Source organism: Prionailurus bengalensis, chromosome D4 (genome assembly GCF_016509475.1).
Source record: "Prionailurus bengalensis isolate Pbe53 chromosome D4, Fcat_Pben_1.1_paternal_pri, whole genome shotgun sequence".
NCBI lineage: Eukaryota > Metazoa > Chordata > Mammalia > Carnivora > Felidae > Prionailurus > Prionailurus bengalensis.
This window is the reverse complement of record NC_057359.1, coordinates 59,992,771-60,018,180: the sequence shown is the minus strand read 5'-3', so window position 1 is coordinate 60,018,180 and position 25,410 is coordinate 59,992,771. Positions and strand designations below refer to the sequence as shown.

At 48.8% G+C, this 25,410-nt stretch overlaps 1 protein-coding gene across 1 annotated transcript in view; it reads right to left on the bottom strand.

The window, feature by feature from the left end:
* The window catches only part of CCDC180 (coiled-coil domain containing 180), a 61,418-nt gene that overhangs the window by 32,139 nt on the left and 3,869 nt on the right, over positions 1 to 25,410 (bottom strand). Inside the window, 17 exon segments of the mRNA XM_043565392.1 lie at positions 1,584 to 1,813; positions 3,086 to 3,187; positions 3,239 to 3,579; positions 3,708 to 3,747; positions 5,029 to 5,155; positions 6,341 to 6,456; positions 7,306 to 7,479; positions 8,604 to 8,726; positions 10,302 to 10,390; positions 13,179 to 13,258; positions 17,258 to 17,377; positions 18,718 to 18,881; positions 21,472 to 21,567; positions 21,691 to 21,801; positions 21,899 to 22,027; positions 23,112 to 23,215; positions 24,231 to 24,319. Coding sequence (XP_043421327.1) covers positions 1,584 to 1,813; positions 3,086 to 3,187; positions 3,239 to 3,579; positions 3,708 to 3,747; positions 5,029 to 5,155; positions 6,341 to 6,456; positions 7,306 to 7,479; positions 8,604 to 8,726; positions 10,302 to 10,390; positions 13,179 to 13,258; positions 17,258 to 17,377; positions 18,718 to 18,881; positions 21,472 to 21,567; positions 21,691 to 21,801; positions 21,899 to 22,027; positions 23,112 to 23,215; positions 24,231 to 24,319 — 2,235 coding nt within the window.

Here is a 25,410-nt window from a genome sequence, read left to right as displayed (position 1 = left end):
GAACAAACTGAGGGTTACTGGAGAGGAGGTGGTTGGGGGGTGGGCTAAATGGGTGACGGACATTAAGGAGGACACTTTTTGGGATGAGCGTCGGCTGTTATATATAAATAATGATTCACTGGGTTCTACTCCTGAAACCAATACTACACTGTACGTTAACTAACTTGAATTTAAATAAATAAATTTTAAAAAATACATATGAATTTTACAAACATAAGGAAAGAATCCTGACATAAAAGAATGCATTCTGTATGATTCCATTTAAATAAAGTTCTAAAATAAGCAAAACTAATTCATAAGTTAGAATATTTGCTATCCTTGGGGAAGAGAGGGCAATGACTTGAGATGGGTACATAAGGGGGCTCCTGGAGAGTTGGTAATGTTCTATTTCTTGGGGGTACTGGTTACCAGGTGTGTTCTCTTTGGATAATTCATTGAGCTGTACATTCATGATTTCCAAACTTGTCAGTATTGTATCCTTCAACATGCAAATACAATCAGTTTGATCCAATTTTTTTTTTTTGGTTAGTAGCAAGGCCAGATGGCATAGTGTTTCTTTCAAAACTCTGGAATCACATGGTCTAGATTCATATCCTAGATCTAACCACTTCCTATCCCAGAGATCTTATCCAAGCTACTAACTAAGCTTCAGTTTCTTCATCTGTAAAATAGGATAATTATGGTACCCCTGTCATAGTTATTGAGAGTATTAAGTCCTCTCAATGCATATTAGCTTTGGTGGTGATCCTTGCTTTTCTTCTTTAAGGGGAGAACAGAAAATGGACTGTGGCAGAGGAAGGAGAAAGGATGAGTTTCAAGTCAAGAGATGTTTTCAAGGTGAGATGATGCTGAGGTGGAAGAGAAGACTCCAAAAGCCTGACTTAACTCCTTCTACTCCATGCCCATGTATACACATAGGAGGTAGACTAATCAGGTGATTTCTGTCTGGTAAGTCCTGCGATGATATCGTAGAGTCAGGAGTGCAGTGGAAATGCTATCCTAAAGCCAATTGTAGATTTCCACATTTGGTCCAAATTCACTCCCAGAAATTTGGGAGTCAGGGGAGGTAAATTCTCAGTGGTAGAATTATGGGTCACTTTTATATTTTTCCTTGTACTTTTTCAATTTTCTAATTGTCTGCAATTAATGTGTCATATAATCAGAGCCAAATACCATACTGATATACCTAGCATCTATAGTTATATAATTACCCCCCCAAAGAAAGAAAGAAAGAAAGAAAGAAAGGGAGGGAGGGAGGGAGGGAGGGAAACCCTAAGGTTACACATATGCCAGGTTAGAATCCCAGAAATATCTTGCAGGGAAAGCACTATTTCTTATGTACAAGGCCCAAGCCAGCAAGGCATCATTGGACAGGCGAAGGGGGTCACTCTCACAGAAGATATCTGTAACTACAAATAATTACTGGAAATTTGTTATTTTTGTTTGTTTGTTTCTCATCTCTACCTTCAGTTACCTACACATTTTCTTTTTCCAGCTGAAACTAGTCCAATCTTTTGTTATAATACTTCACCTTGTTAATAAAACTCAGGACAAGAGAATGAGAATAAAGGGTTTCTACTCACTGCTTCTTAATTCCTAAAACTAGTCTGGATGGAATTATCACTTGGTCTAGGAGGTTGGCACTGGAAGTGTCATTGATGAGAATGGTAGAAAGGTTGGAATTGGGCCTTTTGAAACTCTCTTCTTCTTGTTCCAGGGGTAGGAAGACAAAATAAGTGTGTCCGCTGGAGGTTGTGAAGGACTCCATGTCTTCACAGGAGATTTCCCCCAGATGCTCTTCCTGGGCTTCGGCCTATGTAGAAAACAAGACTTTAGACTTGACATCATCACACATACCTGGGGATCCAACCCAGGATATATCTTGATATCCAACCCAGACTATATCCTTGATATCAGGGTTATGGATCTGTGGGTGAAATCCCGCCTATAATTATTTTTTGCCCATATAGTGCTTTCAAAATGGGAAATTCTACAAATAGTCTAGATTTCTGATTTCTCTTAAAAATCAGAAAATCTGGCAATTCTGAGTCTCTCCATTACCACATGGCATTATTGTCTGGAGCTGAGTAATGACTGCCTAGTTTCCATAGACTGAATATTGGATGCTCTCCAAAATTCATATCCCCAATGTGTTGGTATTTGGAGGTGAGCTTTTAGGAGGTGATTAGGTCAGGAGGGCAGAGGCCTCATGAATGGGATTAGTGCCCTTATAAAAGAGACCCTGGAATGCTCCCTTGCTCTTTCCACAGAAACACAGTGAGAAGATGGCTGGCTCTCTATGAACCAGGAAGTGGGCCCTCACCGCACACCAAATCTGCCAGAACCCTGATCTTGACTTCCAAGCCTCTAGAATTGTGAGAAATAAATTTTTGTTGTTTATAAGCTGCCCAGTCTATGGTATTCTGTTATAGAAGCTCCAAGGGACTAAGACAATAATAGTTCTCATCACTTGTCACTACTTTACACTTGGGTCTCCAGACCTGGGGGCAAATGCCTGTGGGCATTTGAATTTGGGATCCCTGTTGCAAAACAAGTATGCCAATTCTCCACAGCAATATAGGAAAAGGGTCTTTTTCAATTTTGCAATTATGGCATTCAAGTTACTATTCTGTGAGTTGGAATGTGTTTTGAGGACAAGATTTATTAATATGAGGGTCACTTCCCTGCACTCCAAGGAGAGCTCTATCTGCTGACTTGGATGCGGATCTTTTGTGCTACACAACAAGAGAATGGGAAAAGAGGAGGAATGGAGAGACTAGGTTGGTCTATACTGTAAAGAGGAGCTGGGAAAGAGATGACCAAAAATGGACAAGGGAAGTCATACAGTTCACGGGTGAGTTCAGAGTAAGTTGCAGGGTAAGATGTTAGGAGAAGAAGGTAAATTTTTAAAAGCATTGTTATCAGATAAGAATTGGATCCCTGTTGGCGGAAGTAAAAGATGTGCACACATGTGTAAATCCCCACAGAGACTGCACCACTGGGGACTCCAGCTTGCACTAGGGATATGGAGAGAGAGCCTAGCACACTTTCTCCATACACAGGAATGAATCCATTGTTGGCCTACCTCATCCATAGATAAACTCTCATGTTCTTCCTTTTCCTCCTCCTCCTCCTCCTCCTGCTTTTCTTCCACTTCATGTTCCTCCTCTTTCTCCTCCTCCTCTTCCTCTTCCTTCTTTTTCTTCCTCCTCTTCTCCTTCTCCTTCTTTTTCTCCACTTCCTCCTCTGTCTCCTCTTCTTGAACCATCACATTTTCCTGGTTCTGGGATGGTTTTAAGGAGCTGTCTCTTTTAACTTGTATTTCTTCTAACCCCTGAATAGACTCCTCACTGGACTCATCTATCTCGTCACTCAGTGCAGATTGTTCCTGCTGGCTCACTGCCATCTCTTCATTTAAGGAAGACTCGATGTCTTGATCTTCTCCTTCCATCTCTTCCGCTAGCCTGGATGAACTTGTTCCTGCGCTTTCACTGTCCTCACTTCTGCTCATTTCCACTTTAGCTCTCTGTTTACTCCTCCATTTTCTCATACTCTCCTGGAAGAGCTTTTCCTGTGCTTCTGTTGATGACCAATCCCAAAGCACAAGGAAAAAAATGTTACCAAGGTCACCTGGATTGGGCCTACCTGGCCAACAAATGTACAGAGTGAAGTCAGAGAGGATCAGACTTGAATTATAATAGTGTTACCTGGTTCCCTGAATTTGAAAATGACTTCCCCATCCAAGGTCTACAAAGAAAAAACACAGGACACTGAGTGAGCAGCACTGCCTTTCCCAGAATGCCACTTCTAAGGGCATCTCTTTTAAGTAAAAGGACCCATCCCTCCCCTTCATCTGATACAGGCCTTGATTACTTATTTCACTGGGATAATCCGAGTATTCCCAAACCAGGGAATCAGTTTTCTTTAACCCCAAGCAGGCTAGCAAATATTTTTATCACACAATAGGTGTTAATAAATAAACTCTCATTCTGACATTTTGGTAGTGATCTGGGGCAAAGAGCAAGAAAGTATAAATTGAGAGATGCAAACAGGCGGAAAGGAATCTGCTGCTCCCAGTGCTGGATGTGAACATATAGAATGAACATAATTTACATGACCTGGGAACCCCTTCATTAACCCTATAAATTCTGAACGAAGTCACGAATGTACTGTGTTGTGGATAATGTCGATAACATGACACAGTGTGGGCTGTAGAGTTTGCAGTCTGGATTTGAATCCCAGCTCCTTTCAAGCTGAGTTACCCTGGCCAAGTTCCTTAAGCTCCACGGGACTCAGTGTCCTCCCTTGTGACACGGAGATCCTAATGGCACCTAAACTTTAACCCAGGCAACCAGACTGATCTCAAAGCGCAGATGGTAAGCCCACCCTTGTATAACTTGAGCTCCACCTTAACCTAGGTACCATATGAAGCATTTACTAACAAGTGGAACAGAGCTCCATCCAGAGAGGAAGGATTCTCTGAGGATCTGGGACCCTATATATACGAGAAAGCCTCATCTAGTTTCAGTGTTAACCACAAGTATTTTCAGGTCTGGCCATACAAGACTCCGGCTGGGTGTGTGGGAAAAAGACAAACTCTAGGAGTGTTGGACCAGGACATTCCAGGTATTCATACATTTACCCAGGGAGCATTCATTGTGTCTGAATCATGTGCAAGACACTGTGCTAAAGGCAACTGAAGCTGAATCAAAATTAGTGAGGTGTACCTGCCCTTCAGGAAATACCCACTCTGGATGCTCTGTAACTGCTGTATTTGACTGCAATAGATATACAAACACATCCAGACAGAGAATGCCTGAATTCAGAGCCCTTCAACCTCTTTTAATCTAAGCAAGAGATGGTCTCTTTTAGAAATGCCTCTAGCTTCTTCCTCCTTGATTTCCTGACAGATTCTCACTGGGCAGGAGTTAAGGAAGGTGTTCAAAGTTAAGGCAGATCAGAGCTAGAAGATATCCTCTCCCCTTTGCTCTTTGGTGAGGGGCTGGGTTTTTGCAGCCCTGTCCATACCTGTTCAAAGATCTCACGAACATAGAAATGTTGGCTAAGGGTGGAGCTGTAGGAGTTGAGTTCTCTCAGTGTGAGCACTGGGTACTCCATCACTTCCTTTGTCAGGGTCTTGTGGAAACACTCATACCTGGGAGGGAGGGAGGCAAGAACTAAGTACTGCAATCATTTGACAGCGCAATTTCATATCTGTGAATGGTCCTTACAGAATTAGATGTACAAAGGCATGAAGACTTAAGGTAATTCACAGAGAACTGTTTTTAATATTGAGAAATTGGAACCAATCTTAAAAAGCTAATCAACTGGGAGATGGTTAAACCATTATGAAGCATCCATATTAAAGAATTCTACATGGATATTAGAAAATAGAAAGATATCTGCAGTTATAGATCTATTTGCATTGGATGATCTAGACTTTATTTTAAAACACTCTGTATGTGTATATATCCACATAAAATAATGTACCTGTCCGCAAAAGGAAGATGTGGGCAGAAATGAGGGGAAATTTTCTACATGTTTGTAGCAGTTAACTTTTTTTTTCTTTTACAAAGAACACATGTGCTTTAAAATTTGAAAAGGTAGTAGGAGGGCCCATCCCGACTTTAAAAAAAAATTTTTTTTTAACGTTTATTTTGAGACAGAGAGACAGAGCATGAATGGGGGAGGGTCAGAGAGAGAGGGAGACACAGAATCTGAAACAGGCTCCAGGCTCTGAACTGTCAGCACAGAGCCTGATGCGGGGCTCAAACTCACAGACTGCGAGATCATGACCTGAACTGAAGTCAGATGCTTAACTGACTGAGCCACCCAGGCGCCCCCCATCCCTTGACTTTTAAACTACATGGCCCTGGGGCGCCTGGGTGGCTCAGTCGGTTAAGCGTCTGACTTTGGTTCAGGTCATTATCTCAGTTTGTGAATTCCAGACTAGCATCGGGCTCTGTGCTGACAGCTCAGAGCCTGGAGACTGCTTCAGATTCTGTGTCTCCCTCTCTCTCTCTGTCCCTTCCCTGCTCACACTCTGTCTTTGTCTCTCTCTCAAAAATAAATAAACCTTAAAAATTTTTGAAACAAAATTAAACCACATGGCCTTGAAATAGCCCTCCATAAACATTTCGGATCAAAGTTCTCCCTGGAAGCTTCTGTGTTGGCTGAAAGCAGACCTGCTAAGGACCAGTAGGAGATTCTCCAAAGCTAGAGGCAACATTTTCATCTTGAGCTTGCTAAGCACACCCTGGACTCCAAAGCAGGCAGCCTCTGACCTTGATTATGAATTTCAGGCCATCCCCTTCTGTCTTTTGGGGTCTGGCCTGCCTACCTGTGTTTCATATTCTTCAAAAAATCTTTGGCTTTTTCCAGGTGAAGCTTCAGTGTTTCCTCAAGGCTTTGCTGCCTCAGTTGGTCCAAGAGCTTATCAAGGTGGGCTTCCTGGGCCTGGAAGTCATCCCCAAAATAGGAAGAAGTAGATGCGAGTTACCAAAGCTCAGAGAGGGCATGTGAGTGGCATACAGAGACCCTGCCACTGCAGATGCAGGCACCCCAGGGCAAATGCAGGACTTTTTCCTATAAAAAGGGGCACCAAATGTGCCACCACATTTACCTTCAATATTCCAGGCTCTTCTCTCTGCCTATATTCTTCTCTGTCTACATCTCTGGAAACCAGCTCAGATGGGACTCCTCAGGGACCACCTGTCCCTTACACCCACCGGGCCCCGGCAGGCCCCCACTACACCTTCCCATGGTGCCTGCTCCTTGCTCTCCTTGTCACCAATTGTATTTGAAATCAGATGCTGGGTGTGCCCCTCCATTCCCTAGACCTTGTGAAGGCAGGTGGGGTGGGGGCCCAGAACATCTCCTGGGGGCACAGGGTGACTGCTGTAAGTAAATGCCCCACACTCCTGGTCTGTCTGTCTCTTATGCACACTCTCTTACAAACACACTTGGATCCAAGGACCCATCACTAGCCCAGACCTGACTCAGGTATAGATTTCTTCTATGACCATCCAGACCCATGACCAAGGTGAGCCTTGGGTTCTCCATCTGTGCAGGTTTTTTAGCTTGAGGCTTTTACATTTGAGTCTAAGATAAGTTTGGGGTTAATTTTTATTTATGATGTGAAGTAAACATGGTGGGATTTTTTTTTTTTTTCATTTTCTTTTTCTGGCTTTGCCTCTGAATGCTGGCTAAGGTTACAGGCCACCAGAGTCATCTGGGCGTTGACAACCTGGGTGTGGCCCTTTCCTCATTCCCTGCAGGGCCTCCCCTGGGCGCCAGGAGCCACACCTGTTCCTCCAGGATGTGCTTCTGCCGCTGCTGTTCCATCCTCTTCTCCAGCTCCAACTCCTGCTCGGACAGCGTGCTCTGATGTGCCTCCCACAGCCTCACGGCCTCTTGGAAGTAGTTGAGGAGATCCGAGCTCTGACATTCTGTCTGCTTGGCCAGGTCCTCAAAGGATTTCTGCAGGGGCAGAACCCAGAGAAGGGGCCCAGGGTGGGGAGAAGGCCCTCCCTCATGGGGCTCCCTCACAAGCCAGTGGAGGTCCCACGTCGCCAAGGGCTGGCTGTCACTGCCTGGGCACCATCCTTCAGGGTCATCTTCCTGGATCCCACATTGGCTCATGGCCCTCCCTCCTCTGGGACAGCTTCTGGTCTGCCCAAAGCCAACCCTTCAGTTTGGCTGACCCCGAAGTCCCATCTTTAGACCTGTCCCATGCCCACTGAAGTCCCTCATGGGAACAAGGAGAAATTTCAGACCTAGAAGAAAGAAGAAGCCATCCTAGACACCAGCTTGGGCCCTTGGGTGGGCCACACCCATCTTAGCCTGGGAATCTTTCCTTCTTTGGAGTTCCTTGACTCTCAGCATCTGAGCCAACCACCACACTTTGCTGTTAAATCCTCACCTCTCCCCATTTTATAAATGTATTTTAGGCATTCATTGGGGCCAGGGGTCAGCAAACTTAGCCTGTGAACTGAATTTGGCCTTCGGTCTATTTTTGTTTGGCCCTGAGAGCTATGCATAGATTTTACATTTTTTTTGCTGCAAAAAAAAAAAAATTCAAAAGAATATATTTACTAATGTGAAAATTACATGAAATTCAAATTTCAATGTCCACAAATAAATAAAACTTTACTGAAACACAGCCACACCCGTTCGTTTCCGCACGGCCCCTGGCTGCTTTTGGGTGACAGCAGCAGAGCAAGAATTTGTTACAGAGACCTGACTGGCTCACAGAGAACTGAAATATTTACTATGTGGCCCTTGCAGAAAACGTTTGCTCACCCAGCTCCAGACTCTAGGCCTCTTGGGGGTGGGGGCTTATTACTGCTCGTGGCAGCGCCCAGACTCAGCAGGGGCTCCAAGGAGCACTCGTTACCTGAGTCCTGTGCAGCACGCGTGTCAGAGGGCAGCTGGGGTGTCGAGGATGAGCCTGGAGCGCCAAAGGGGCTGGCTGTGCAAAGGGGGATGGACTCACTAGTGACAGGAAAGTTGAAGGCCCCCAGACTCCTGATCTTCTCACAGCCTGGCACTCCGGGTGACGCCCCCTCCCTGCTCCCCAGCCGTGTGGGTCCCCAGCTACGCACGTCCAACAGCTCCAGCTCCTCTTCCACCTTGCTCTGGAGCACTCCCACCATCTGGAAGAAGTATGGGCTCACCAGGCTCTCTGCCTCCTCCTCAGTGAAGGCTTTCCAGTCCAGCAGCTGCTTCTGGAGGGGAGCAAGGCCGAGCCTGGCTTAGGACGAGTGGGGGCTTGACCTCGGTGCCTGGCCCTGCTCCCCGAGGGCTGCCTCTCACCCAGCCTCAGGGGAGACCCTCACAGTGGGGGAGATGGTCCATCTTTATGGTCCGCCCACCAAGGCCAGGTGCTGTGTGCTGTCCCTGTTGTCTCACTGAGTCCCCTGAAGGTGTTCCAATTAGCCCCGTTTCACAGATGAGGAAACCGAGGCTCAGAGAAGTGAAGGAACTTGCTGGAGACCACACCTCTGGCAAGGGGTGGGGCCGGGATCTGAACTCAGAACCGACCTACCATAGACTCTACGGGTATAATCAGGCCTCAGTGTTGCTGCACGTCAGACCCGGCTCCTATTTCCTAAAACTGAATTGTGTCAACTGGCAAGCAGGCTCTTCATATTAATAAAGCCTTGTTTTTTTGCACAAAATCTACTATAAACCAATCTCCCCCAAAATGAAAACTTGTCCATAGTTGTATACTTCCGATGCTGCTGAATAGGAGTAACCAAGTGCCCTTCCTCTGTCAAGTCTAATATGCTCCTGGGGTGTGTGCTGACTTCAGCTTATCCCCTGCTGTGCCCGACAAAGGAAGGGAGGATGGGCACAAGGGTCAGCACCCAGGACTAAGGGCCACTGGGCTCCTGGGAGGTCCCAGGCAGCAGGGGGATGGGAGGAGGCTGTCAGGGTCATGGTCCTGGGAAGGTTCTCCTAGGGCAATGGTTTCCCTCCCTTCTCTCCCTCCAGGCTTTACTTCTGAGGTTTGGCGCCCTGATAAAGCTGACTGAGAGGCATGTGGCTGCCCCGAAGGCCACAGAGCAAATGGGCAGCCCTTGGGCCCTTTGCAGACTTGGTCTTCTCATCTCCAGATAGGGCCGGGGACACCCACCCTGCAGGAGCTTGTAGGATTCAACGTGAGTGTCAGCCCACAGGGATGCAGCACCGGCCCCACACGGCACTGTAAAGCACTCTGCCCCCTGTGAATTCTGCTCACCTCCGAGTCTTGGTGGCAGAACAAAAGCTCTACAGACTCATGAGGGGTGAAGTAGCAGGAACTTGTTGGAGCCAGGATGCAGGGAGGGGGCATATCGACAAAACATCTCCCTGCACCCCAGAAAACCAGGCATTGTAATCGAAGCGGTTTGTGAGTGAACTCACCGTCTCACTCGGTAACAGAGGCAGGCGGGGTGGACCGAAGGGCTGGGTGTGACAGCAGTGGTGGCGCTACTTATAAAAAGTGAAGCCCTGGAAATAACCTCCCCCCCATACGACCTCCACTGAATAAATAATGTCAAGTGCTGTAAGTGGTACAGATGGTCAAGGTTGAAGTCTGACATGATCAGAGAGTGTACAACTTCATCCGTGGGGTCAGGGAAGTCTTCCTGCAGGAGGTCATGCCGGGCTATACCTTGAGCGATGGGTGGGAATAACTGGGGGTGGGGTGTCTGGGAAGGGGGATGCTCAGAGGCCATTGAGGGCCTGGGGCACGCGAGGAGGCAAAGCAGGGGATCCAGGCTGGAGAGGGGCAGGGGCGGGCCAGGAAGGGCACCCACCTTGCATTCCTGCACGCGGGCCAGGCACTCCTGCCAGGTCTTCTCGTACTGCAGGCGGATCTGCATCACGCAGCCCATGTGGTAGGCATCTCCGTGGGCAGAAACAAAACATGTCAGCTGCTCTTCCAGAAGGAAGAGGGGAGATTAGAGTTTCCCCTTTGCAAGCGAGGCAGTGTCTCCCTTTAGCGAAGATAACTGAGGTGAGATCATTGGCCCAGAGGCTGGAATCTCCTTCCTTACAGAGTCCCAGACAGCCCAAGATAAGGACCTCAAATGAGTTGTCTTTATCTGTTCTGAATCCATTCTAACCCTCATTCTTGACTCCGTTTCAAGGCTAATAAAAGCCTTTTCAGATGGCTGTACCAAATCATAAAACAAGGGTGCAAACTAATCAGAGTTTACAGATCGTGTCTGTGGTTAATTCCTTAAGTGAACGGACTAGCAGAACACTCAGATGCTGACTGATTGATTTTCTCTCCTACGCTTCTACTGCTTCCCACTTTACAATCAACTCAGCACAACTCTTGGTATCGAAGATAAGCAGCTGATGTTTAACGTTCCTGGCAGTTCTAGAAACTGAAAGACAGCACAAAGATGCTGCGGTGGTTGGTCTTTGACAAGGGCTGAGGAAGAGGACGGGGCGGAGGGAAGCTGGGGGTAGATTTAGGACCCCAGGGAGGGCAGACATGCGGTGGAACTGTGAGGAGAGGCTCTGAAGCTGGTTCCTCCATCCCCAGGGCAGCTTCCTAGGCCGGCACATCCTCGCCCTGATCTGTGCTTCCACACTCCTGTACCCCACTGACCTCTTCCCGCTCTGACCTCATCATCTCCAGCTCAGAACTCTGCCCTGGGTTCCCACTCCCTCAGGACGAAGCCCAGCCTCCCCCACAAGGTCACGTGGCCAGCACAGTCTGGCCCCTTGGCATGTTCCCGCCTCACCTGCCATGTTCTCCTTTCCCCTAAAGCCCCAGCTCTGTCTTGCCCCTGAGCCTCCTCATGTGTGCTATTCTTCCTTCCTGGAAAGCTCTCCCCAGCCCTGGGCTTGGCTGACTCTAACTTGCCTTGCAGTTCTTGACCGGATGATCGCTTCCTTGGCAAGATCATATATGACCCTTAACCAAGCTGTGACCCCAGAAATATGCTGGTCACCTGTCTGCTCTGCTGTCACATCCTGCGTGGTCTGACTTCTGCTCTGGACTGGAAACACCCAAGGGGTGATCCATCCTGTTGGTTACCAGGGCCCAGCACCATGTCCATCCGTAGGAGGTGCCTGATAAATGGCAGCCATTGCTATCATCTAGGGTCTTAGGATACTTACCCTTGGCATTGTAAGTATATCTTTGCAATTCTTTTTTTTTTTTTAATGTTTTTATTTATTTTTCCTTTTTTTCCTTTTTTTTTTTAATTTTTTTTTCAACGTTTATTTATTTATTTATTTTGGGACAGAGAGAGACAGAGCATAAACGGGTGAGGGGCAGAGAGAGAGGGAGACACAGAATCTGAAACAGGCTCCAGGCTCTGAGCCATCAGCCCAGAGCCTGACGCGGGGCTCGAACTCCCGGACCGCGAGATCGTGACCTGGCTGAAGTCGGACGCCCAACCGACTGCGCCACCCAGGTGCCCCTGTTTTTATTTATTTTTGAGACAGAGAGAGACAGAGCGTGAGCAGGGGAGGGGCAGAGAGAAAGGGAGACACAGAATCCAAAGCAGGCTCCAGGCTCTGAGCTGTCAGCACAGAACCTGATGTGGGGCTCAAACCCACAGACTGTGAGATCATGACCTGAGCCAAAATCGGACGCTCAACCGACTGAGCCACCCAGGCGCCCCTACCTTTGCAATTCTAAACCTGAGAGCCCTGGGAGCAATGGTGGGTACTATTAACCAAAGTACCCAGGTCAAGTGCAGGTGTGACACTTCATCAGCTGTGTGACTGTGGGCGGGATACTTCACCTCTCTGAGTCCTTCTCTATCACAGGGGGACAATGACACCACTGACCTTACCAGTTGCTGTCAGCCCCAAAAGAGATGGAAATATCATATATCTTCTAAAGCAAGGCTTGACAAACTTTTTCTATAAAGAGCTAGATAGTAGATATTGCCGGCTTTGCCAGCCATAACATTTGTGTTGCAACTACTTGTTTCTGCTATTGTAGAGCAGAAGTGGCCAGATACAATATATAAGCAAAGGAGATCAGCTGTGCTCCAGTGAAACTTATTTGCAGACAAGCAGGGACCCATGGGTAGGAGTTTGAGGGCCTTTGATATAGAACATTTTTAAATATTACCATTTATTATTGAACACTCTCCATGTAAGCCAGGCATTGAACTACAACTGGACTGTAGGCTGTAATTCTCATATCAACTCCACAAGGTAGGTACCTTTATCATTCCTCTTGAGATCCCTATATACAGGAGCAGTTTAAAGCCAAGAGACACCATGACTCCCCCGGGGTCACAGAGCTGGGACAACACAGAGCTGGGGGTAAAACCCACATCTCTCTGACTGCAAGAACACATGTTTTGCATCTCACATGCTTAGGATCTGACCCCCAAGCTGTCCTCACAGGAGGTCATTGGAGCCATTGCTCTGACTCCTTGCTGGGGTCAAGTTTCAGGGGTCAGAGTGTGTGGCTGGTGTGGCTGCCAGCTGGGCAGTGACCAGGAAGCTGTGGGAAGGAGGAAGAGGGCTCCACCAGGCAAGGTTTCAGAGATCCTACATGAACTCCCAGAGTTCACTCTTCCATCTACATTCCCTCCTTCCTCCAGGGGGACTTGTCCTCACCCCTGAATTCATGATAGACTCTCACAGAAATGATTGGCTACTACTTGAACAGAGTTCTGAAGAGACCCGAGTGGAATCCCACAAACTTAACTCACCGAGGTGCTTATTTAGGGAGTTGAGAGAAGAATGCCATTCAGTCAGCTGAGCTTTGCTGTAATTGGGGGGCAGAAGGTCACTGGGGAAGGAAGATATGACAAGTAAGCCATGCTTGGGTAAAATGTTCACTTACCAGAATTGGTAGCATCTTCAAGGAATGTAGCCCCAGAGTAGTATCTATATAAATACTGAAGAAACAAATGATGTGCTGGGGATTCCTGATGTCAAAAAATATCACTCATAAAAGGTCTTTTTTAATATCAACAAGTCTGTTATTTAGAAAATCAAATTGAATTTTCCTAATGGGAAAAAAACCAAACAATTCACATCACTTGACAAAGAAAGGAAGTCTACATATAGGAATAGAATCCAAGATAACGATATGAAATGCATACAAAGTTTGTGCATTAAGAGAGTTGCTTAACAGTACTGTTTATAAGCACTCAAAAAAATCATAAATAAATTTCATATCCAACAATAGGGATCTAAGTAAAGTACAGTGAATTCTCTTCTGAAGTCATTAAAAATAGTGTTGCAGGGGGGCTCCTGGGTGGCTCAGTCAGTTGAGTGGCCAACTTCAGCTCAGGTCATGATCTCAGGGTTTATGAGTCTGAGCCCCACATCAGGCTCTGTGCTGTCAACCTGTCAGCCAGAGCAGAGGCTCCTTGGGATCCTCTGTCCCCCTCTCTCTGCACCTCCCCCACTTGTGCTCTCCCCAAAATAAATAAATATATTTTAAAAAATACTGTGGTAGGGGCACCTGGGAGGCTCACTCAGTTAAGCTTCCAACTCTTGATTTCTGCTCAGCTCATGATCTCAGGAAGGGTGAGATCTAGCCCTGCACTGGGGCTTTGCACTGACGGTGCAGAGCCTGTTTGAGATTCTCTCTCTCTTCCCCTCTGCCCTACCCCCCAAAACCCCGTCTGCCCCTCCCTCTGGCTTGCTTGCCTTCGCTCTCTCAAAGGAAAAAAAATAGTGTGGCAGACTGAAAGATGGACAATATCATTAGCTCCTCCCATCAGTCTATTTCTCCACCCCTGGGGCTGGGCTTGGCCCCGTGATTTGCTTTGGCCAATGAGACATTAGCAAACAAGTGGAGGCAGAGTTGGAAAGGCTTGGGTATTTGCCTTGCCCTCTCCTGTTACAGGCAGACTCTGCCACCACCACCAGGCCTCCCAGCTGGGATTAGCCTCCTGGAGACTGAGAGAGCAAGTGGAAAGAACCTCAGCTGCCCCAGCCTAGGCTCCAGATGCAGGAGTGAGGCCACTCTAGACCATCCAGGCCCAGCCAAGCCAACACAGACCAGGGGGAACGCCCTGTGGGAAACAGCCCGCAGAACAGCGAGAAACAAGAAATTCTGGTTGTTTTAAGCCACTAAATTTTGGGTGGTGTTTAACGGTGTGGAAAGATGCGTATGGCTAGGAGGACTATATAATTTATTGTCCAAACCAGGACATTTTTGACAATGGAGAGGGATTCTACTAATGATTATACTAGCACAAGATATGTAACCCAGGATGGTCTTAGGCACCCTACTTATTCATGGTGGGACAGTAAACAGCAAAAGATAGCTACAAGAGTGTGCACGGCATCATCTCAAAGCTAAACATTATACTAAATGCAGTATTATATGCTGGGTTGGGTTCTGGAATAGAAAAAGGACAATGGTAGAAAAACTGGTGTATTCTGAAAAAGTCTGGTGTTTAGTTAATGGGAATGCATCGAAGTTATCAATGGGAATTCTCCCAGGACTTTGGAAAACTCTCTCACAGGGGCCCTGGGAATCTTATCAAGACTCCCCAGCCCTGAGCCAACACTGCCCACAAGCCTGCAGAGGTTCCGTGCATAAGCAGAGAAGCAAGGATTCCTACAAGGTCTGGGGCCCTGGGGTTTCAGAAGTAAGGCCTGGAGCTATGGGTCAGGATGGGGTATGGAATCCCATATGAGGCAGTTCCCTGGGTTGGATTAGAAGTCTCCCTGGCTGCTCGACAGGTCAGGAAGGCATAGGTGGGTATCTACACAGCGTGCTTTGTGGGTGTTATCAAGACCTCCTCGCGCAAACAAACCACAAACCCAAACCTTCGCTCTAGACACTCGCTGGAATTCTATGATCAAGGCTTTGCAACTTTAAGTTGTACGTTCCAGCCTGTGTTTGTAGTATACACCTCCAGACACAAATTGTGTCTTCACCCCTTTCTATACTCCCTGTGAAGGAGCTGCTGGGTCGCATATCTGCACACCCTTGCCTCTGATTTCATAGAGTAGCCTCCAACTTCCTCAGGTCAGGTTGAGTCACACACCAGCTCCATGCTCTGCCTGCAGACGCTGCCATGTTATAGTGTTTCCCAGTGGTGTCCAGAAGCACCAGGGAATACATTTTTCTCTGTGTCTTTGGCCCTGTCTCTCCCTTCCATTCAGGCAGGTAGCCAGCCAGCGCCATGTTCACAGTCTGTCAGAGGTATGGTGGTGCAGAAAAGACAGCAGCCTAGAAATCTTTCTGGACTTTGTTCTCAAAGACTAAGTTCTGGGGAGAGCCTAGAGCACTGATGATGGAAGCCTGAGCTGGAGTGGGCTGAGAGCCCTGCAGGGGGAGATGCGCTGGCAGCTGAGAGCCAAGGACCAGGGTTCTCTCCTCACCCAACAGAAGGGGGCTGGAGGCAGGGGTGGACAGAGAGGATGGCAGGTGCCTGGCAGTGGCAGCCTGGGTCCTGCTTCCTGGTGGAAGACTGTGGGGGCAGCTGCCAAGACCCAGGTCCCCGGAGGGAAACACTGCCTGGGCATGAGGACATTCGGGCTCAGGGTAGCCTCCTCAAGATTCTCGCATCCAGCTGTCTGGAAAGGGCAGCAGTTGCCCTCAGGCATGTGGGTGGATCAAATATAGAGTAACAGACTCTATCACAGGGCCTGCATTGGATGGGGTTTCATAGTTCCCCTCCATGGACAGGACCCCAAGAAAAACAGAGTTTTGCCCAGTTCAGGGACTCAGAGTCAGAAATAAATATAAAGTGGGGCACCTGGTGGCTCAGTAGGTTAAGCGTCTGACTCGGTTTAGGCTCAGGTCATGATCTCACGGTCCGTGAGTTCGAGCCCTGCATCGGTCTTTGCAATGATGGTGCTGAGCCTGCTTGGGATTCTTTCTCTCTCCCTCTCCCTCTGCCCCTCCTCTGCTTGTCCTCTCTGTCTCTCTCTTTCTAATAAACAAATAAACTTAAAAAAATTTAAATTAATATAGAGTTACAGGAAACAAGAAAAGCAATTTACTTTATGTTGAGATTTTTATTCACCTTGTTAATTTTACACCTGCACGAAAATGTGTCTGCCCTGGAGGAGACTGTGTGAGGTTCTAATTGTCACTGATACTTAGGAGAACTTAGGTTCTGTGGTGGGGAGACAAGAGGGTAACCCAGGGTTACCAGGGTTAGGGGTAGGAGGGCCCAAGTTTCACAGGAAAAGGAGGAGCATTTCCCAGCATGTGAAGTGTCTCCACTTGCAGAACCACACATGCTCCACCACTTTACTGAGGGTGGATGCTATAGGACCCCCACATAGTGGGCTTCCAAGGTCTAGAACATTCACTGTGCCCCTCACCAAACAGCTTATTAAGGATCAGAACTGAGTGGGCCTCTACACATCCACAGCCTCTAACAGGTTCCCTGTCTGATGGCAACAGCCTCCTCACTGACCTCCAGGTTTCAGCCTCAGACCCTCCAACTCACCCCCGAAACTGCAGGGCTGCTGGAGACACTCTGCTCCCCACCAGATCTTAGAAAAAAATCCAACCCCTTAACCTGGCCCCTCCTCCCCCTTAACACCCCACCCCCTTTGCCATTGCCTCCTTCCATGTTTCTTGGCACAGTCACACTAAACTTCTTTCCCCAGCAAATGTGTCATGTTCTTTGTCACCACTGGGGCTGGAATGCCCCAGAACAAAGGCCCAGCCAGCCAGCGCAGGACCAGAGAACAAGGAGATGGCCGGGCCTAGAGGATGCCCCAAGAGAAGGGTCAAGGCTGAGGATTGTGACTGCCTCCCCCATGGACCCCCAAAAGCACCCCTCCCCAGGGACCCCTCTCATTGTACCAGATGGTGCAGAGATGCTCCAGCCGCTTTTGCTGCAGGGCTTTCTGGTTCTTCAGCATGCTCTCTATCTCCTTCTTCACGTCTGGAGGAGCCCGGATCCTCTCACTGGCCATGAACTCACTGGGTGTCCAGACACGTTGGCACCATGGAGAGGAGGAGCAGGGCGGGGGGGTGGGAAAGAGGGGATGAAGCCCATGGTAAGAACATTCACAATCTAAGCACCCTTACACCACTTCAGCCCCTCCCTCCCCATTGTAGGCCTCTGGGGCAATGATGAGAGGGGGGATCGAAGAGCCAGGGGGCCACCAGCGAGACTCTGGAGTTAAGAGCATGGGACCACTGGGCACAGATCCGGGTGTGGGTCCCGACTGTGGCCAGCCAGCTCTGTGACCTTGGGCAAGTCAGTCCCTTCCTCTGAATCTGTTTCCTCTTCTGTAACGGAGCTAATGAGAATACCTTCCACAGTAGGACCCAGTCAGCAAAGCCCCTAGCACCATGCCTGACTCACGGGAACTGCCCAGTAAATGCCAGCTCCTGCCATCACTGTGGATGATTACTGACATTTGTAACTTCCAGGCCCAGACCCAGACCAGTCACTTTCCATAGAGCACCTTGCTGATCATCACTGAAACCCTATCACTGGCGCATCATCATGCCTGTCTGCATAAGGAGAGAAAGCCTCCAAAATGTTCAAGTGCTTGATCAAGGTCACAGGGAAAGTACAGGTGGAGCCAGGTCTCAGTATGCTTTTCTTTCACCCGGGGTGTCAGACTCTGGTGTTCTCCATCTGGAAATCCAGGTGTACAGATGGCCTCCCGTCCCCAGACCCACAGCACAGACAGACAGACAGACATTCTTTGGCATCCTCAAACGTCTTGACCTGACAAGCAAAAGAAAGCCTTGTTTGTTGGCCAAAAGCTGCAGGATCCTTGTGTCGGTATTAACAGAAGTGCCACCTGGCAGAGGAAGCAGGGAGATGAGCCCTCTCTTCACCCCTGCTCCCATGGGGACCAAAGCCTGAGGGACCACCATTCGTCTTGGCCCAGTAACACAGGGTTCTGAGTAACAGTCAAATGGAAATTGGGCAGATAATCAGACGGGTGTTTTCAAACAATTTGTACTGTGATAATTCAGAAAATGCTTATGAGATAACATTTATGAAGAAAATAAGACAGAAAGTGACATATACAGCATGGGTCTAAAGAAGCCTGGGAAGAAATACACCAAAATATCAGCTGTGCTTCTCACTGTGGTGAGAAATTAGTAATGATTTTTAATTTCTTTTTTATACTTTTATCTACTTTAACTTTTAAAAAAGAAAAGAGCACATATTTTTACCCCCAGAAGAACGGGAGTGTTTTGGAGCGAGGACAGAAAGAAGGGTGAGGACCACCGGCTTGCTGGGCCAGCCTTCCAGGTGGGCTGGGGGGAGGCTGCGGGAAGTGTGGGCGGACACGGACCTGAAACTCTGCACCAGGGCCTGCTTCTTGAGAACCTTCCAGGTGTCCACCAGGCCCTGCCAGCGGCGATGGCCCTCGAGCTCCTGCTGCAGCGTGGCCTCCATCAGGTTGACAAACAGCTGGGCGATGGCCCTCCGGTTGCCCAGGAGGGCCTGGTTTATGACCTGTGGTACAGGTGGGCAGGCTCTACATGAGGTGGGGGCTCTCCAAGGTCAGAACAAGGCTCAGTTGGAGACGGACAGGGGGAGGCTGCAGAAGGGCCAGGTGAGGTGCCGGCAGAGGGCCTGGGGCCCAGCGGGGCTGAGTAGGGCAGTGGCAGCATCTGAGGGGCACCGAGGGGTCACTGGGCACTCACGGAAGTTGCCTGGGGCTGAACAGCCGTGGATTGTGACAGGGGTCTTTCCTGAAGACTCACCTATGAACCTTGACTTAAGCATGTGCCTTCAACCCAGCCCCAAGACCGTATCAGATTGTTAAAGAAGCTGATTTTAGCTCACTGGAGATACGTACTCCAGTGGGTTCTTAGTGTTTAGCTGTTTTCTTTCCTTTTCTTTAAATGAATTTGTTCCAAAAGCAGAGTGCTCATGCCATCAGGGACCAGTCAGTCACCTACGGTTGTGATGAGAACGAAGACCCAATTACCAAATGAGACCAGGGCTAGAACATTCTTCTGCAGTCCTCCCAGTGATCCTCACCGGGCATCCTTGGCATGGCAGTGGGGACAATTCTTCATGGTGTGGTACTGTTCTGCTTTCTTTTTTTTTTTTTTAATTTTTTTTTAACGTTTTATTTATTTTTGAGACAGAGAGAGACAGAGCATGAACGGGGGAGGGGCAGAGAGAGAGGGAGACACAGAATCGGAAGCAGGCTCCAGGCTCCGAGCCATCAGCCCAGAGTCTGACGCGGGGCTCGAACTCACGGACCGCGAGATCGTGACCTGGCTGAAGTCGGACGCTCAACCGACTGCGCCACCCAGGCGCCCCCTGTTCTGCTTTTAGTAGCCTGCCCCCCTCAATGAGAGCAGTCTCTCCCATGCCCCCAGGGAGTGGAACAGCCAAATGTCTCCAGAATTCCCCAAAGCTCTCGGGGCACCGCCCTGGAGCAAGGGTGGGAACCTGCCAAGCTCAGCGGGTAGACATTCCAGTAACAATTTTTGCTGGAACCTGAGGTTTATTGCCGGCTCTACTTCCTAGCTGGTGGTGGGGGGAGAGGGGGACTGGCACGTATTTCCTAAACCTCCAATTCTTCAGCCATAAGGCGAAGATAATGCTACTGGCAGCACAGGGATTCTGCGAAATTAAATGAGATAAATGCACGTAGAGTAAGTAGCAAGTGCCTGTTGTTGTAATGAGTAAAATAAGCATATGGACGCCAGACATTGAAACATCCCCGGGATACTGCTCTGACCCCACCTAAGGGATCAAATGGATAAAAGTTAGGAACTCTTGCTTCTTTCAAATGACAGTGGCTACTGCTGAGACCTCTTTTGTCACCCCCTCCCCCCAACAGGTACTGGTTTAAGTATCGTTACCCCTGTTTTATGGGCAGGGAGTTCCAAGTGCAGGAGCAGAGTTAGTTTGGGAGCTTGTGTGTCTGGGCAGTGGAGAGGGAGGTCTGTGCTCCCTCCCTGTCTGTGCTTCATCCAGGACTCCAAGATGTGGACCCGAACAGGAGCCCATCTGTGATTCTGAGTGCTGGGTTCCTTTCACCCCGTGTACTGCCGGGAGGCCTCCGCAAGCCCGGCTTTCTGCACAGGCCCTAGAAGCCCATGCAAGCAAAATGTGCTTCTGAGTAGCCAAAGGAAGCAACAACATGGATGGGCCTAGAGGGTATAATGCGAAGTGAAATAAGTCAGACAAAGAAAGACAAATATCGTATGATTTCACTCATCTGTTGAATTTAAGAGACAAACAAAGAAAAACAAGAGACAAACAAAAAACCAGACTCTTAACTGCAGACAACTGATGGTTGCCAGAGGGGAGGGGGGTGGGGGGGGATGGGTGAAACAGGTGAAAGGGATTAAGGGTACACTTGTCATGATGAGCACCGAGTAATGCACAGAATTGTTGAATCGCTGTACTGTGCACCTGAAACTAATATAACACTGCATGTTAATTATATTTGAAGAAAATACCTACACACACAAACATCCGTACATAGTGTCTTTTCACATGGCAGAGGAGTCGGGCTTAACTCTGACTTTGGAAATATTATGAGCAACCTTGAATTTCTTGTTTTCTACACCCAAAGAAAGCAGCTGGGCGAGGGTGGGGTGTGGACAGGGAAGCACTGGGGACAGAGACCGGAGACAGGCCTGGTTCGGCACTAGACGCTGATGGCCAACAAGAAGGCAGACAAGCACCACTAGGAAAACAAACGGAGCAGGCTGGGGTCACCTGTGAGGGCACAAACCACTCTGAGACCAGGACAGCTCCACCATCCAGCACCTATTGCATTGCACATGGTGGCTGAGACACGGCCCAGTAGGTGCTCGTAAAACCGTCAGTGATGAAACCAGTGCTGCTGTGTTAGGTAATCGGGATTAAGACAGCAGGGATGTAGGACACGCACTTTAGAAAGACTTCTACTGAAAATACTTAACAAAAACTCTGGTTCTGAACCCAAGCGACTAACCCGAGTTAGTTGGAAATGTGACACATGAGAAGCCCATCGGTCCTGAGACACCAGGTTCTGGGGCATCCTCAGGTCTCGCCCCATCTGTGGGCTGATCCCCTGCACATGAAAACCACTCACCATGGCTTCCTTATTTATCAGCGTGTACACGTCGGCCTGCATGAGATAGGAAGTTTTCTCTATGATTTCCACATATTTCTTCAACACGCTTCTGAGCTAGAAACAACAAGGTGTCATTGTTAATGACTTTCTTTTCCTGGAGACCTGCAAGCAAAGAGACGATGCCTCACAAACCCCACAGGTGAAAATCACCAAGAGCCCATTCGCAGGCCAACTCACTTTATCTGCCCGAGAGAACTCGGTCGAGGTCAGTGTCTCATCCAGCTCCTTAATCCCCTGCTTCTGGAACTGGAACTTCTCAGCCACCTGATCCCACAGCTCCATCAGGGTCTATACCAAGAAGCTGGGGTCAGGCTGGGAGGACAGATGGCAGGGAGGGAAGGAGCGGGACCCCAGTGGGGCAAGCCCAGCCACAGGGAAGCCCTACTTGGATGGTGTAGTCTTCGAGGTTGATGTCGCTTTCCACTTTTTTGAAGAGTTGGTCGATTTCCTCATCAGATGCCGCCAGCTTTTTTAAAAGAAGTGCTCCTGGCTCTAAGATGAGAGGTTCCATTTCCTACAACAGGCCAGTAGGGCAATGCCTGTGGTCTCAACACCACCAGGGCAGGGGGAGCCCATCCCTTCCCCCAATTCTCTGCCCTGTGGTGGGAAAGTGCTAGCTGTGGTCCTGCCTCAAAACTAATAATCATTACCTAGACCTAAGGAGCTAGGATTTACTATTCACAGCCAGAGCACAAGGGCAGGCACCATTTATCTGGGCATGTGCCATGTGCTGGACACTCTGCTCTAGGCTAAGCCCTTGTCCTCAGACTCACTTGGTCCTCACCACAGCCTGTGAAGTAGGTACTGACATCAGGTGTGGCCCATGGTTGGGGCTCAACAAACATCCATTAAAGAAGTGGCCAGTGAAAGGATTCCAAGTTTACTTCAGATAAGGAAACTGAGGCTCAGTTATGTTGTATGACCAAAGCCACAGAGTCATGGGCAAAAGTAGGGCTCATATACAGTTGGGACAGATGAGTAAAGCAACGACTGGCTGGGGGAGCTTCTTGGTGCTTTGGGTGCAGAGCCAGCTGCATGAATCCAAGGGAATGACAGAAGTCAGAGAAGACATGGGGAGAGAGTGGTGAGTGCAGTCCAGGGCTCAGAGGAGAAGGGCAAAGAAGGGCCTCATTTAGGGAATATTCTGGGTACCAGGGTGGTTAGAGATGGAATGTCTCTGGAGAGGAACAGAGAGCCAAGTGAGGGTGGTACCAAAAGGCCAGATAGCATGAGGGGTGGGAAGCCAGAGGGCCGGGCCCTTTGGGCCCTCATTAGTAGGACTGCGTAGGGAGATCATGGGCTGGGCTTTGGCATCAGCCCTGGAGTCCAGTTCCCAGCTGGCCCCTTATGTGCCAAATCAGGCAAGACTTTGCGAGGCTAAACTGTAAAGTAGGAGAAACAGTGGTACCCGACTTAGAAAGCTGCGCTCATAACGAGCACTCATCATGAGCCACTCAAGCTGGCTACTCTGATTTCATCCACACCACTGGTGAGCCACTCAGGGCCTCTGAGCTGGGCGGGAAGGGAGGGTGGGTGCAGTGACAAGCCTGCCTTGAGAATGGCCCCAGAACAGAAGGGGAGAGAGGGAGGAGTCTTACCATCCCAATCTGAGCAATCTCCTCCTTAAAACTCCCCAGAGCACTCTCGTAGCCCTGCCTCTTGGAGTCTCTGTCCAGGATGGTTGTGCTGATCCTCTCTGGAACTGGGGGAGAACAACAGAGGTGAGGAGGCTGCCCTCAGAGCTCCAAAGCAAGGGGAGGGCTCCCAGGAAAAGGCAGCAAGGCAGAAAGTGCCTTGGTTCAGGAGATGGACCCCCAAACCAGGCCACAGTGTCAGAGGCTTAAGGAAAAAGAGAAAAAACAAAGGTGATCTGTAAGTGCTATGAGGAATGAAGTCTCACATACACAGGTAATGCCAGAAAAAGTTTCCAAATGGTAGGTACAGAATGGGACCATTTATGGTTTTTTTTTTTAAAGTTAATAGAAGCAAAAACATATGCAAATAAGAATAACCAACACTTATATAGCACTTACTATGCACTAGGCATCGTTCTAACTCAATTACCACTCCTGAAGAGGCCAAGAGGCAGGTTTTATTTTTTCGGCCCCATTTTACAAGTGAGGACACTCAGGCATGGGGGTTAAAGAACAAACACAGCCGTGGCTGAGCAGAGGTTTGGACATGAGCCATCTGCTCTAGAGTCTGCATTCCCGTCCTGTGCTCTGCGGTCCCCTGAATCTGGACACCATGTGATTTCATGGTGGGGAACATTCTCGGGAAGAGAAGCAGTGCTATCACGAAGGGAGAGTTTTTCCTTTCTGTTTATCTCCTTCCTTTGGTTTTCCACAGTGAGCCTGACTGGCTCAGTGGTAGATAGCACATGTGACTCCCAATCTCAGGGTTGTAAGTTCAAAACCCATGTTGGGTGCAGAGATTACTTATGGTGAGTATGTATCATTTTTTTTTAATCATAAAGGAAAAGAACCTTCCTCTATAGTATGAAGGAAGCCAATGCAGATTGAAATGTTCTTGTGAAATTACAACAAAGCAAGGAATATCCTTTACCAACTGACTTTCATCGGTAAATTCTGACTGCGCAGAGCCCCCTGCTCCCTCCCCAGCTCTCTGCACTGAGGAGAAGGTCCAGAGGAGTAGGCTCAAGGGAGGAGCCAAGGGGAGAAAGCCAGCCCTGCCCTCATAGCTGAACAGAGACTCACCTATGGTGTCCATGAGGCCTCGGACCTCTCTGGCTTCAATGATGCTCTCACATTCTTCAGCTTTTTTCTTCTTGATTATTTCCTTTTCCCTGAGGCACAAGTAGAGGAAACAATAACTCCCAGCCCCCTCCCCTACCCCAGGGCGGCTCTGGCACAGAAGGGAGTCTTCAGAGAGACCTCACATATTGGTGATAAGGCCCACCCCATTCCAGAGAGCCCCGAGGCTATGCCAGACTCCCAACAGACGCTGCCTGGGTATCTGCTGCCCGTAGGCACCATGGTCCCTAGACAAGAAATCAGGGTCTGCTTCTGTTCTGGCTGCAAACCAAGCATAGGTAGTAGGTAAGAGCCATTTCCACATGGGGAAACTGACGACAGTAGGGCATGATCAGCCTGGGAAAGCCAGGCCAGTGCTGAGTATTCAGGATTTGCTCCTTCAGCAACTCATCATCCTATGAGGCAGTCACAATAACCCCCTTGACAGGGATGAGGGGAGGGCGCTTAGAGAAGTGATTATACAAAGCAGAGCTGAGACTCCCTGACCCACGTGTGTCATGCCAAGGTCCATGGTCCTTGGGGTTTAGGTGTGGGAGGAGAAAGCTGAGACCCCAGAACAAGCTATCTCAGCAGGGAGGACCAGGGTGAGTGAGAATGACCTTAGCTTTGGAATAAAAATCTCTGAACGCACTGTCCATAGGACAAGCACCACAGAAATGCAACAGGTCTCAATGATACCTGCCATTCCTCCAGGCCTCCACATGTGCAGCGCTTTCTAGTCATTTCTCATCCAATCCTCACTGCACACCTACCAGCAAGGAAGACTGCAAGGCCTAGACTGACCCTCCAGAGGTGGGTCTTTCAGTCTTGTCAATCATGGACTAAGGTGGCTCTTTGGGAACCTGGGTGCTCTGACTACTGAGCTAATGGCTCTGGCTCCTCAGGCACTTGACCCGAGGACTTGGGTCTACACTATCCCTACCTTGGGCTTCTCTTCTGCTCACCCGGAGGCCCTGCCCTGGGTGAATGAACATACAGGTTCACTGGCTTTGGCTGGCTGAACTTTCAAGAAGGGAACAAGGGACTTCAGAGAGACGCCAATGCTGAGTTAGTGACCCCAGTCATTTTGAGGGTGGCAGAGCCTGGCAGGTTACAAACACATCTTTCTCCCTGTCACAGGCCA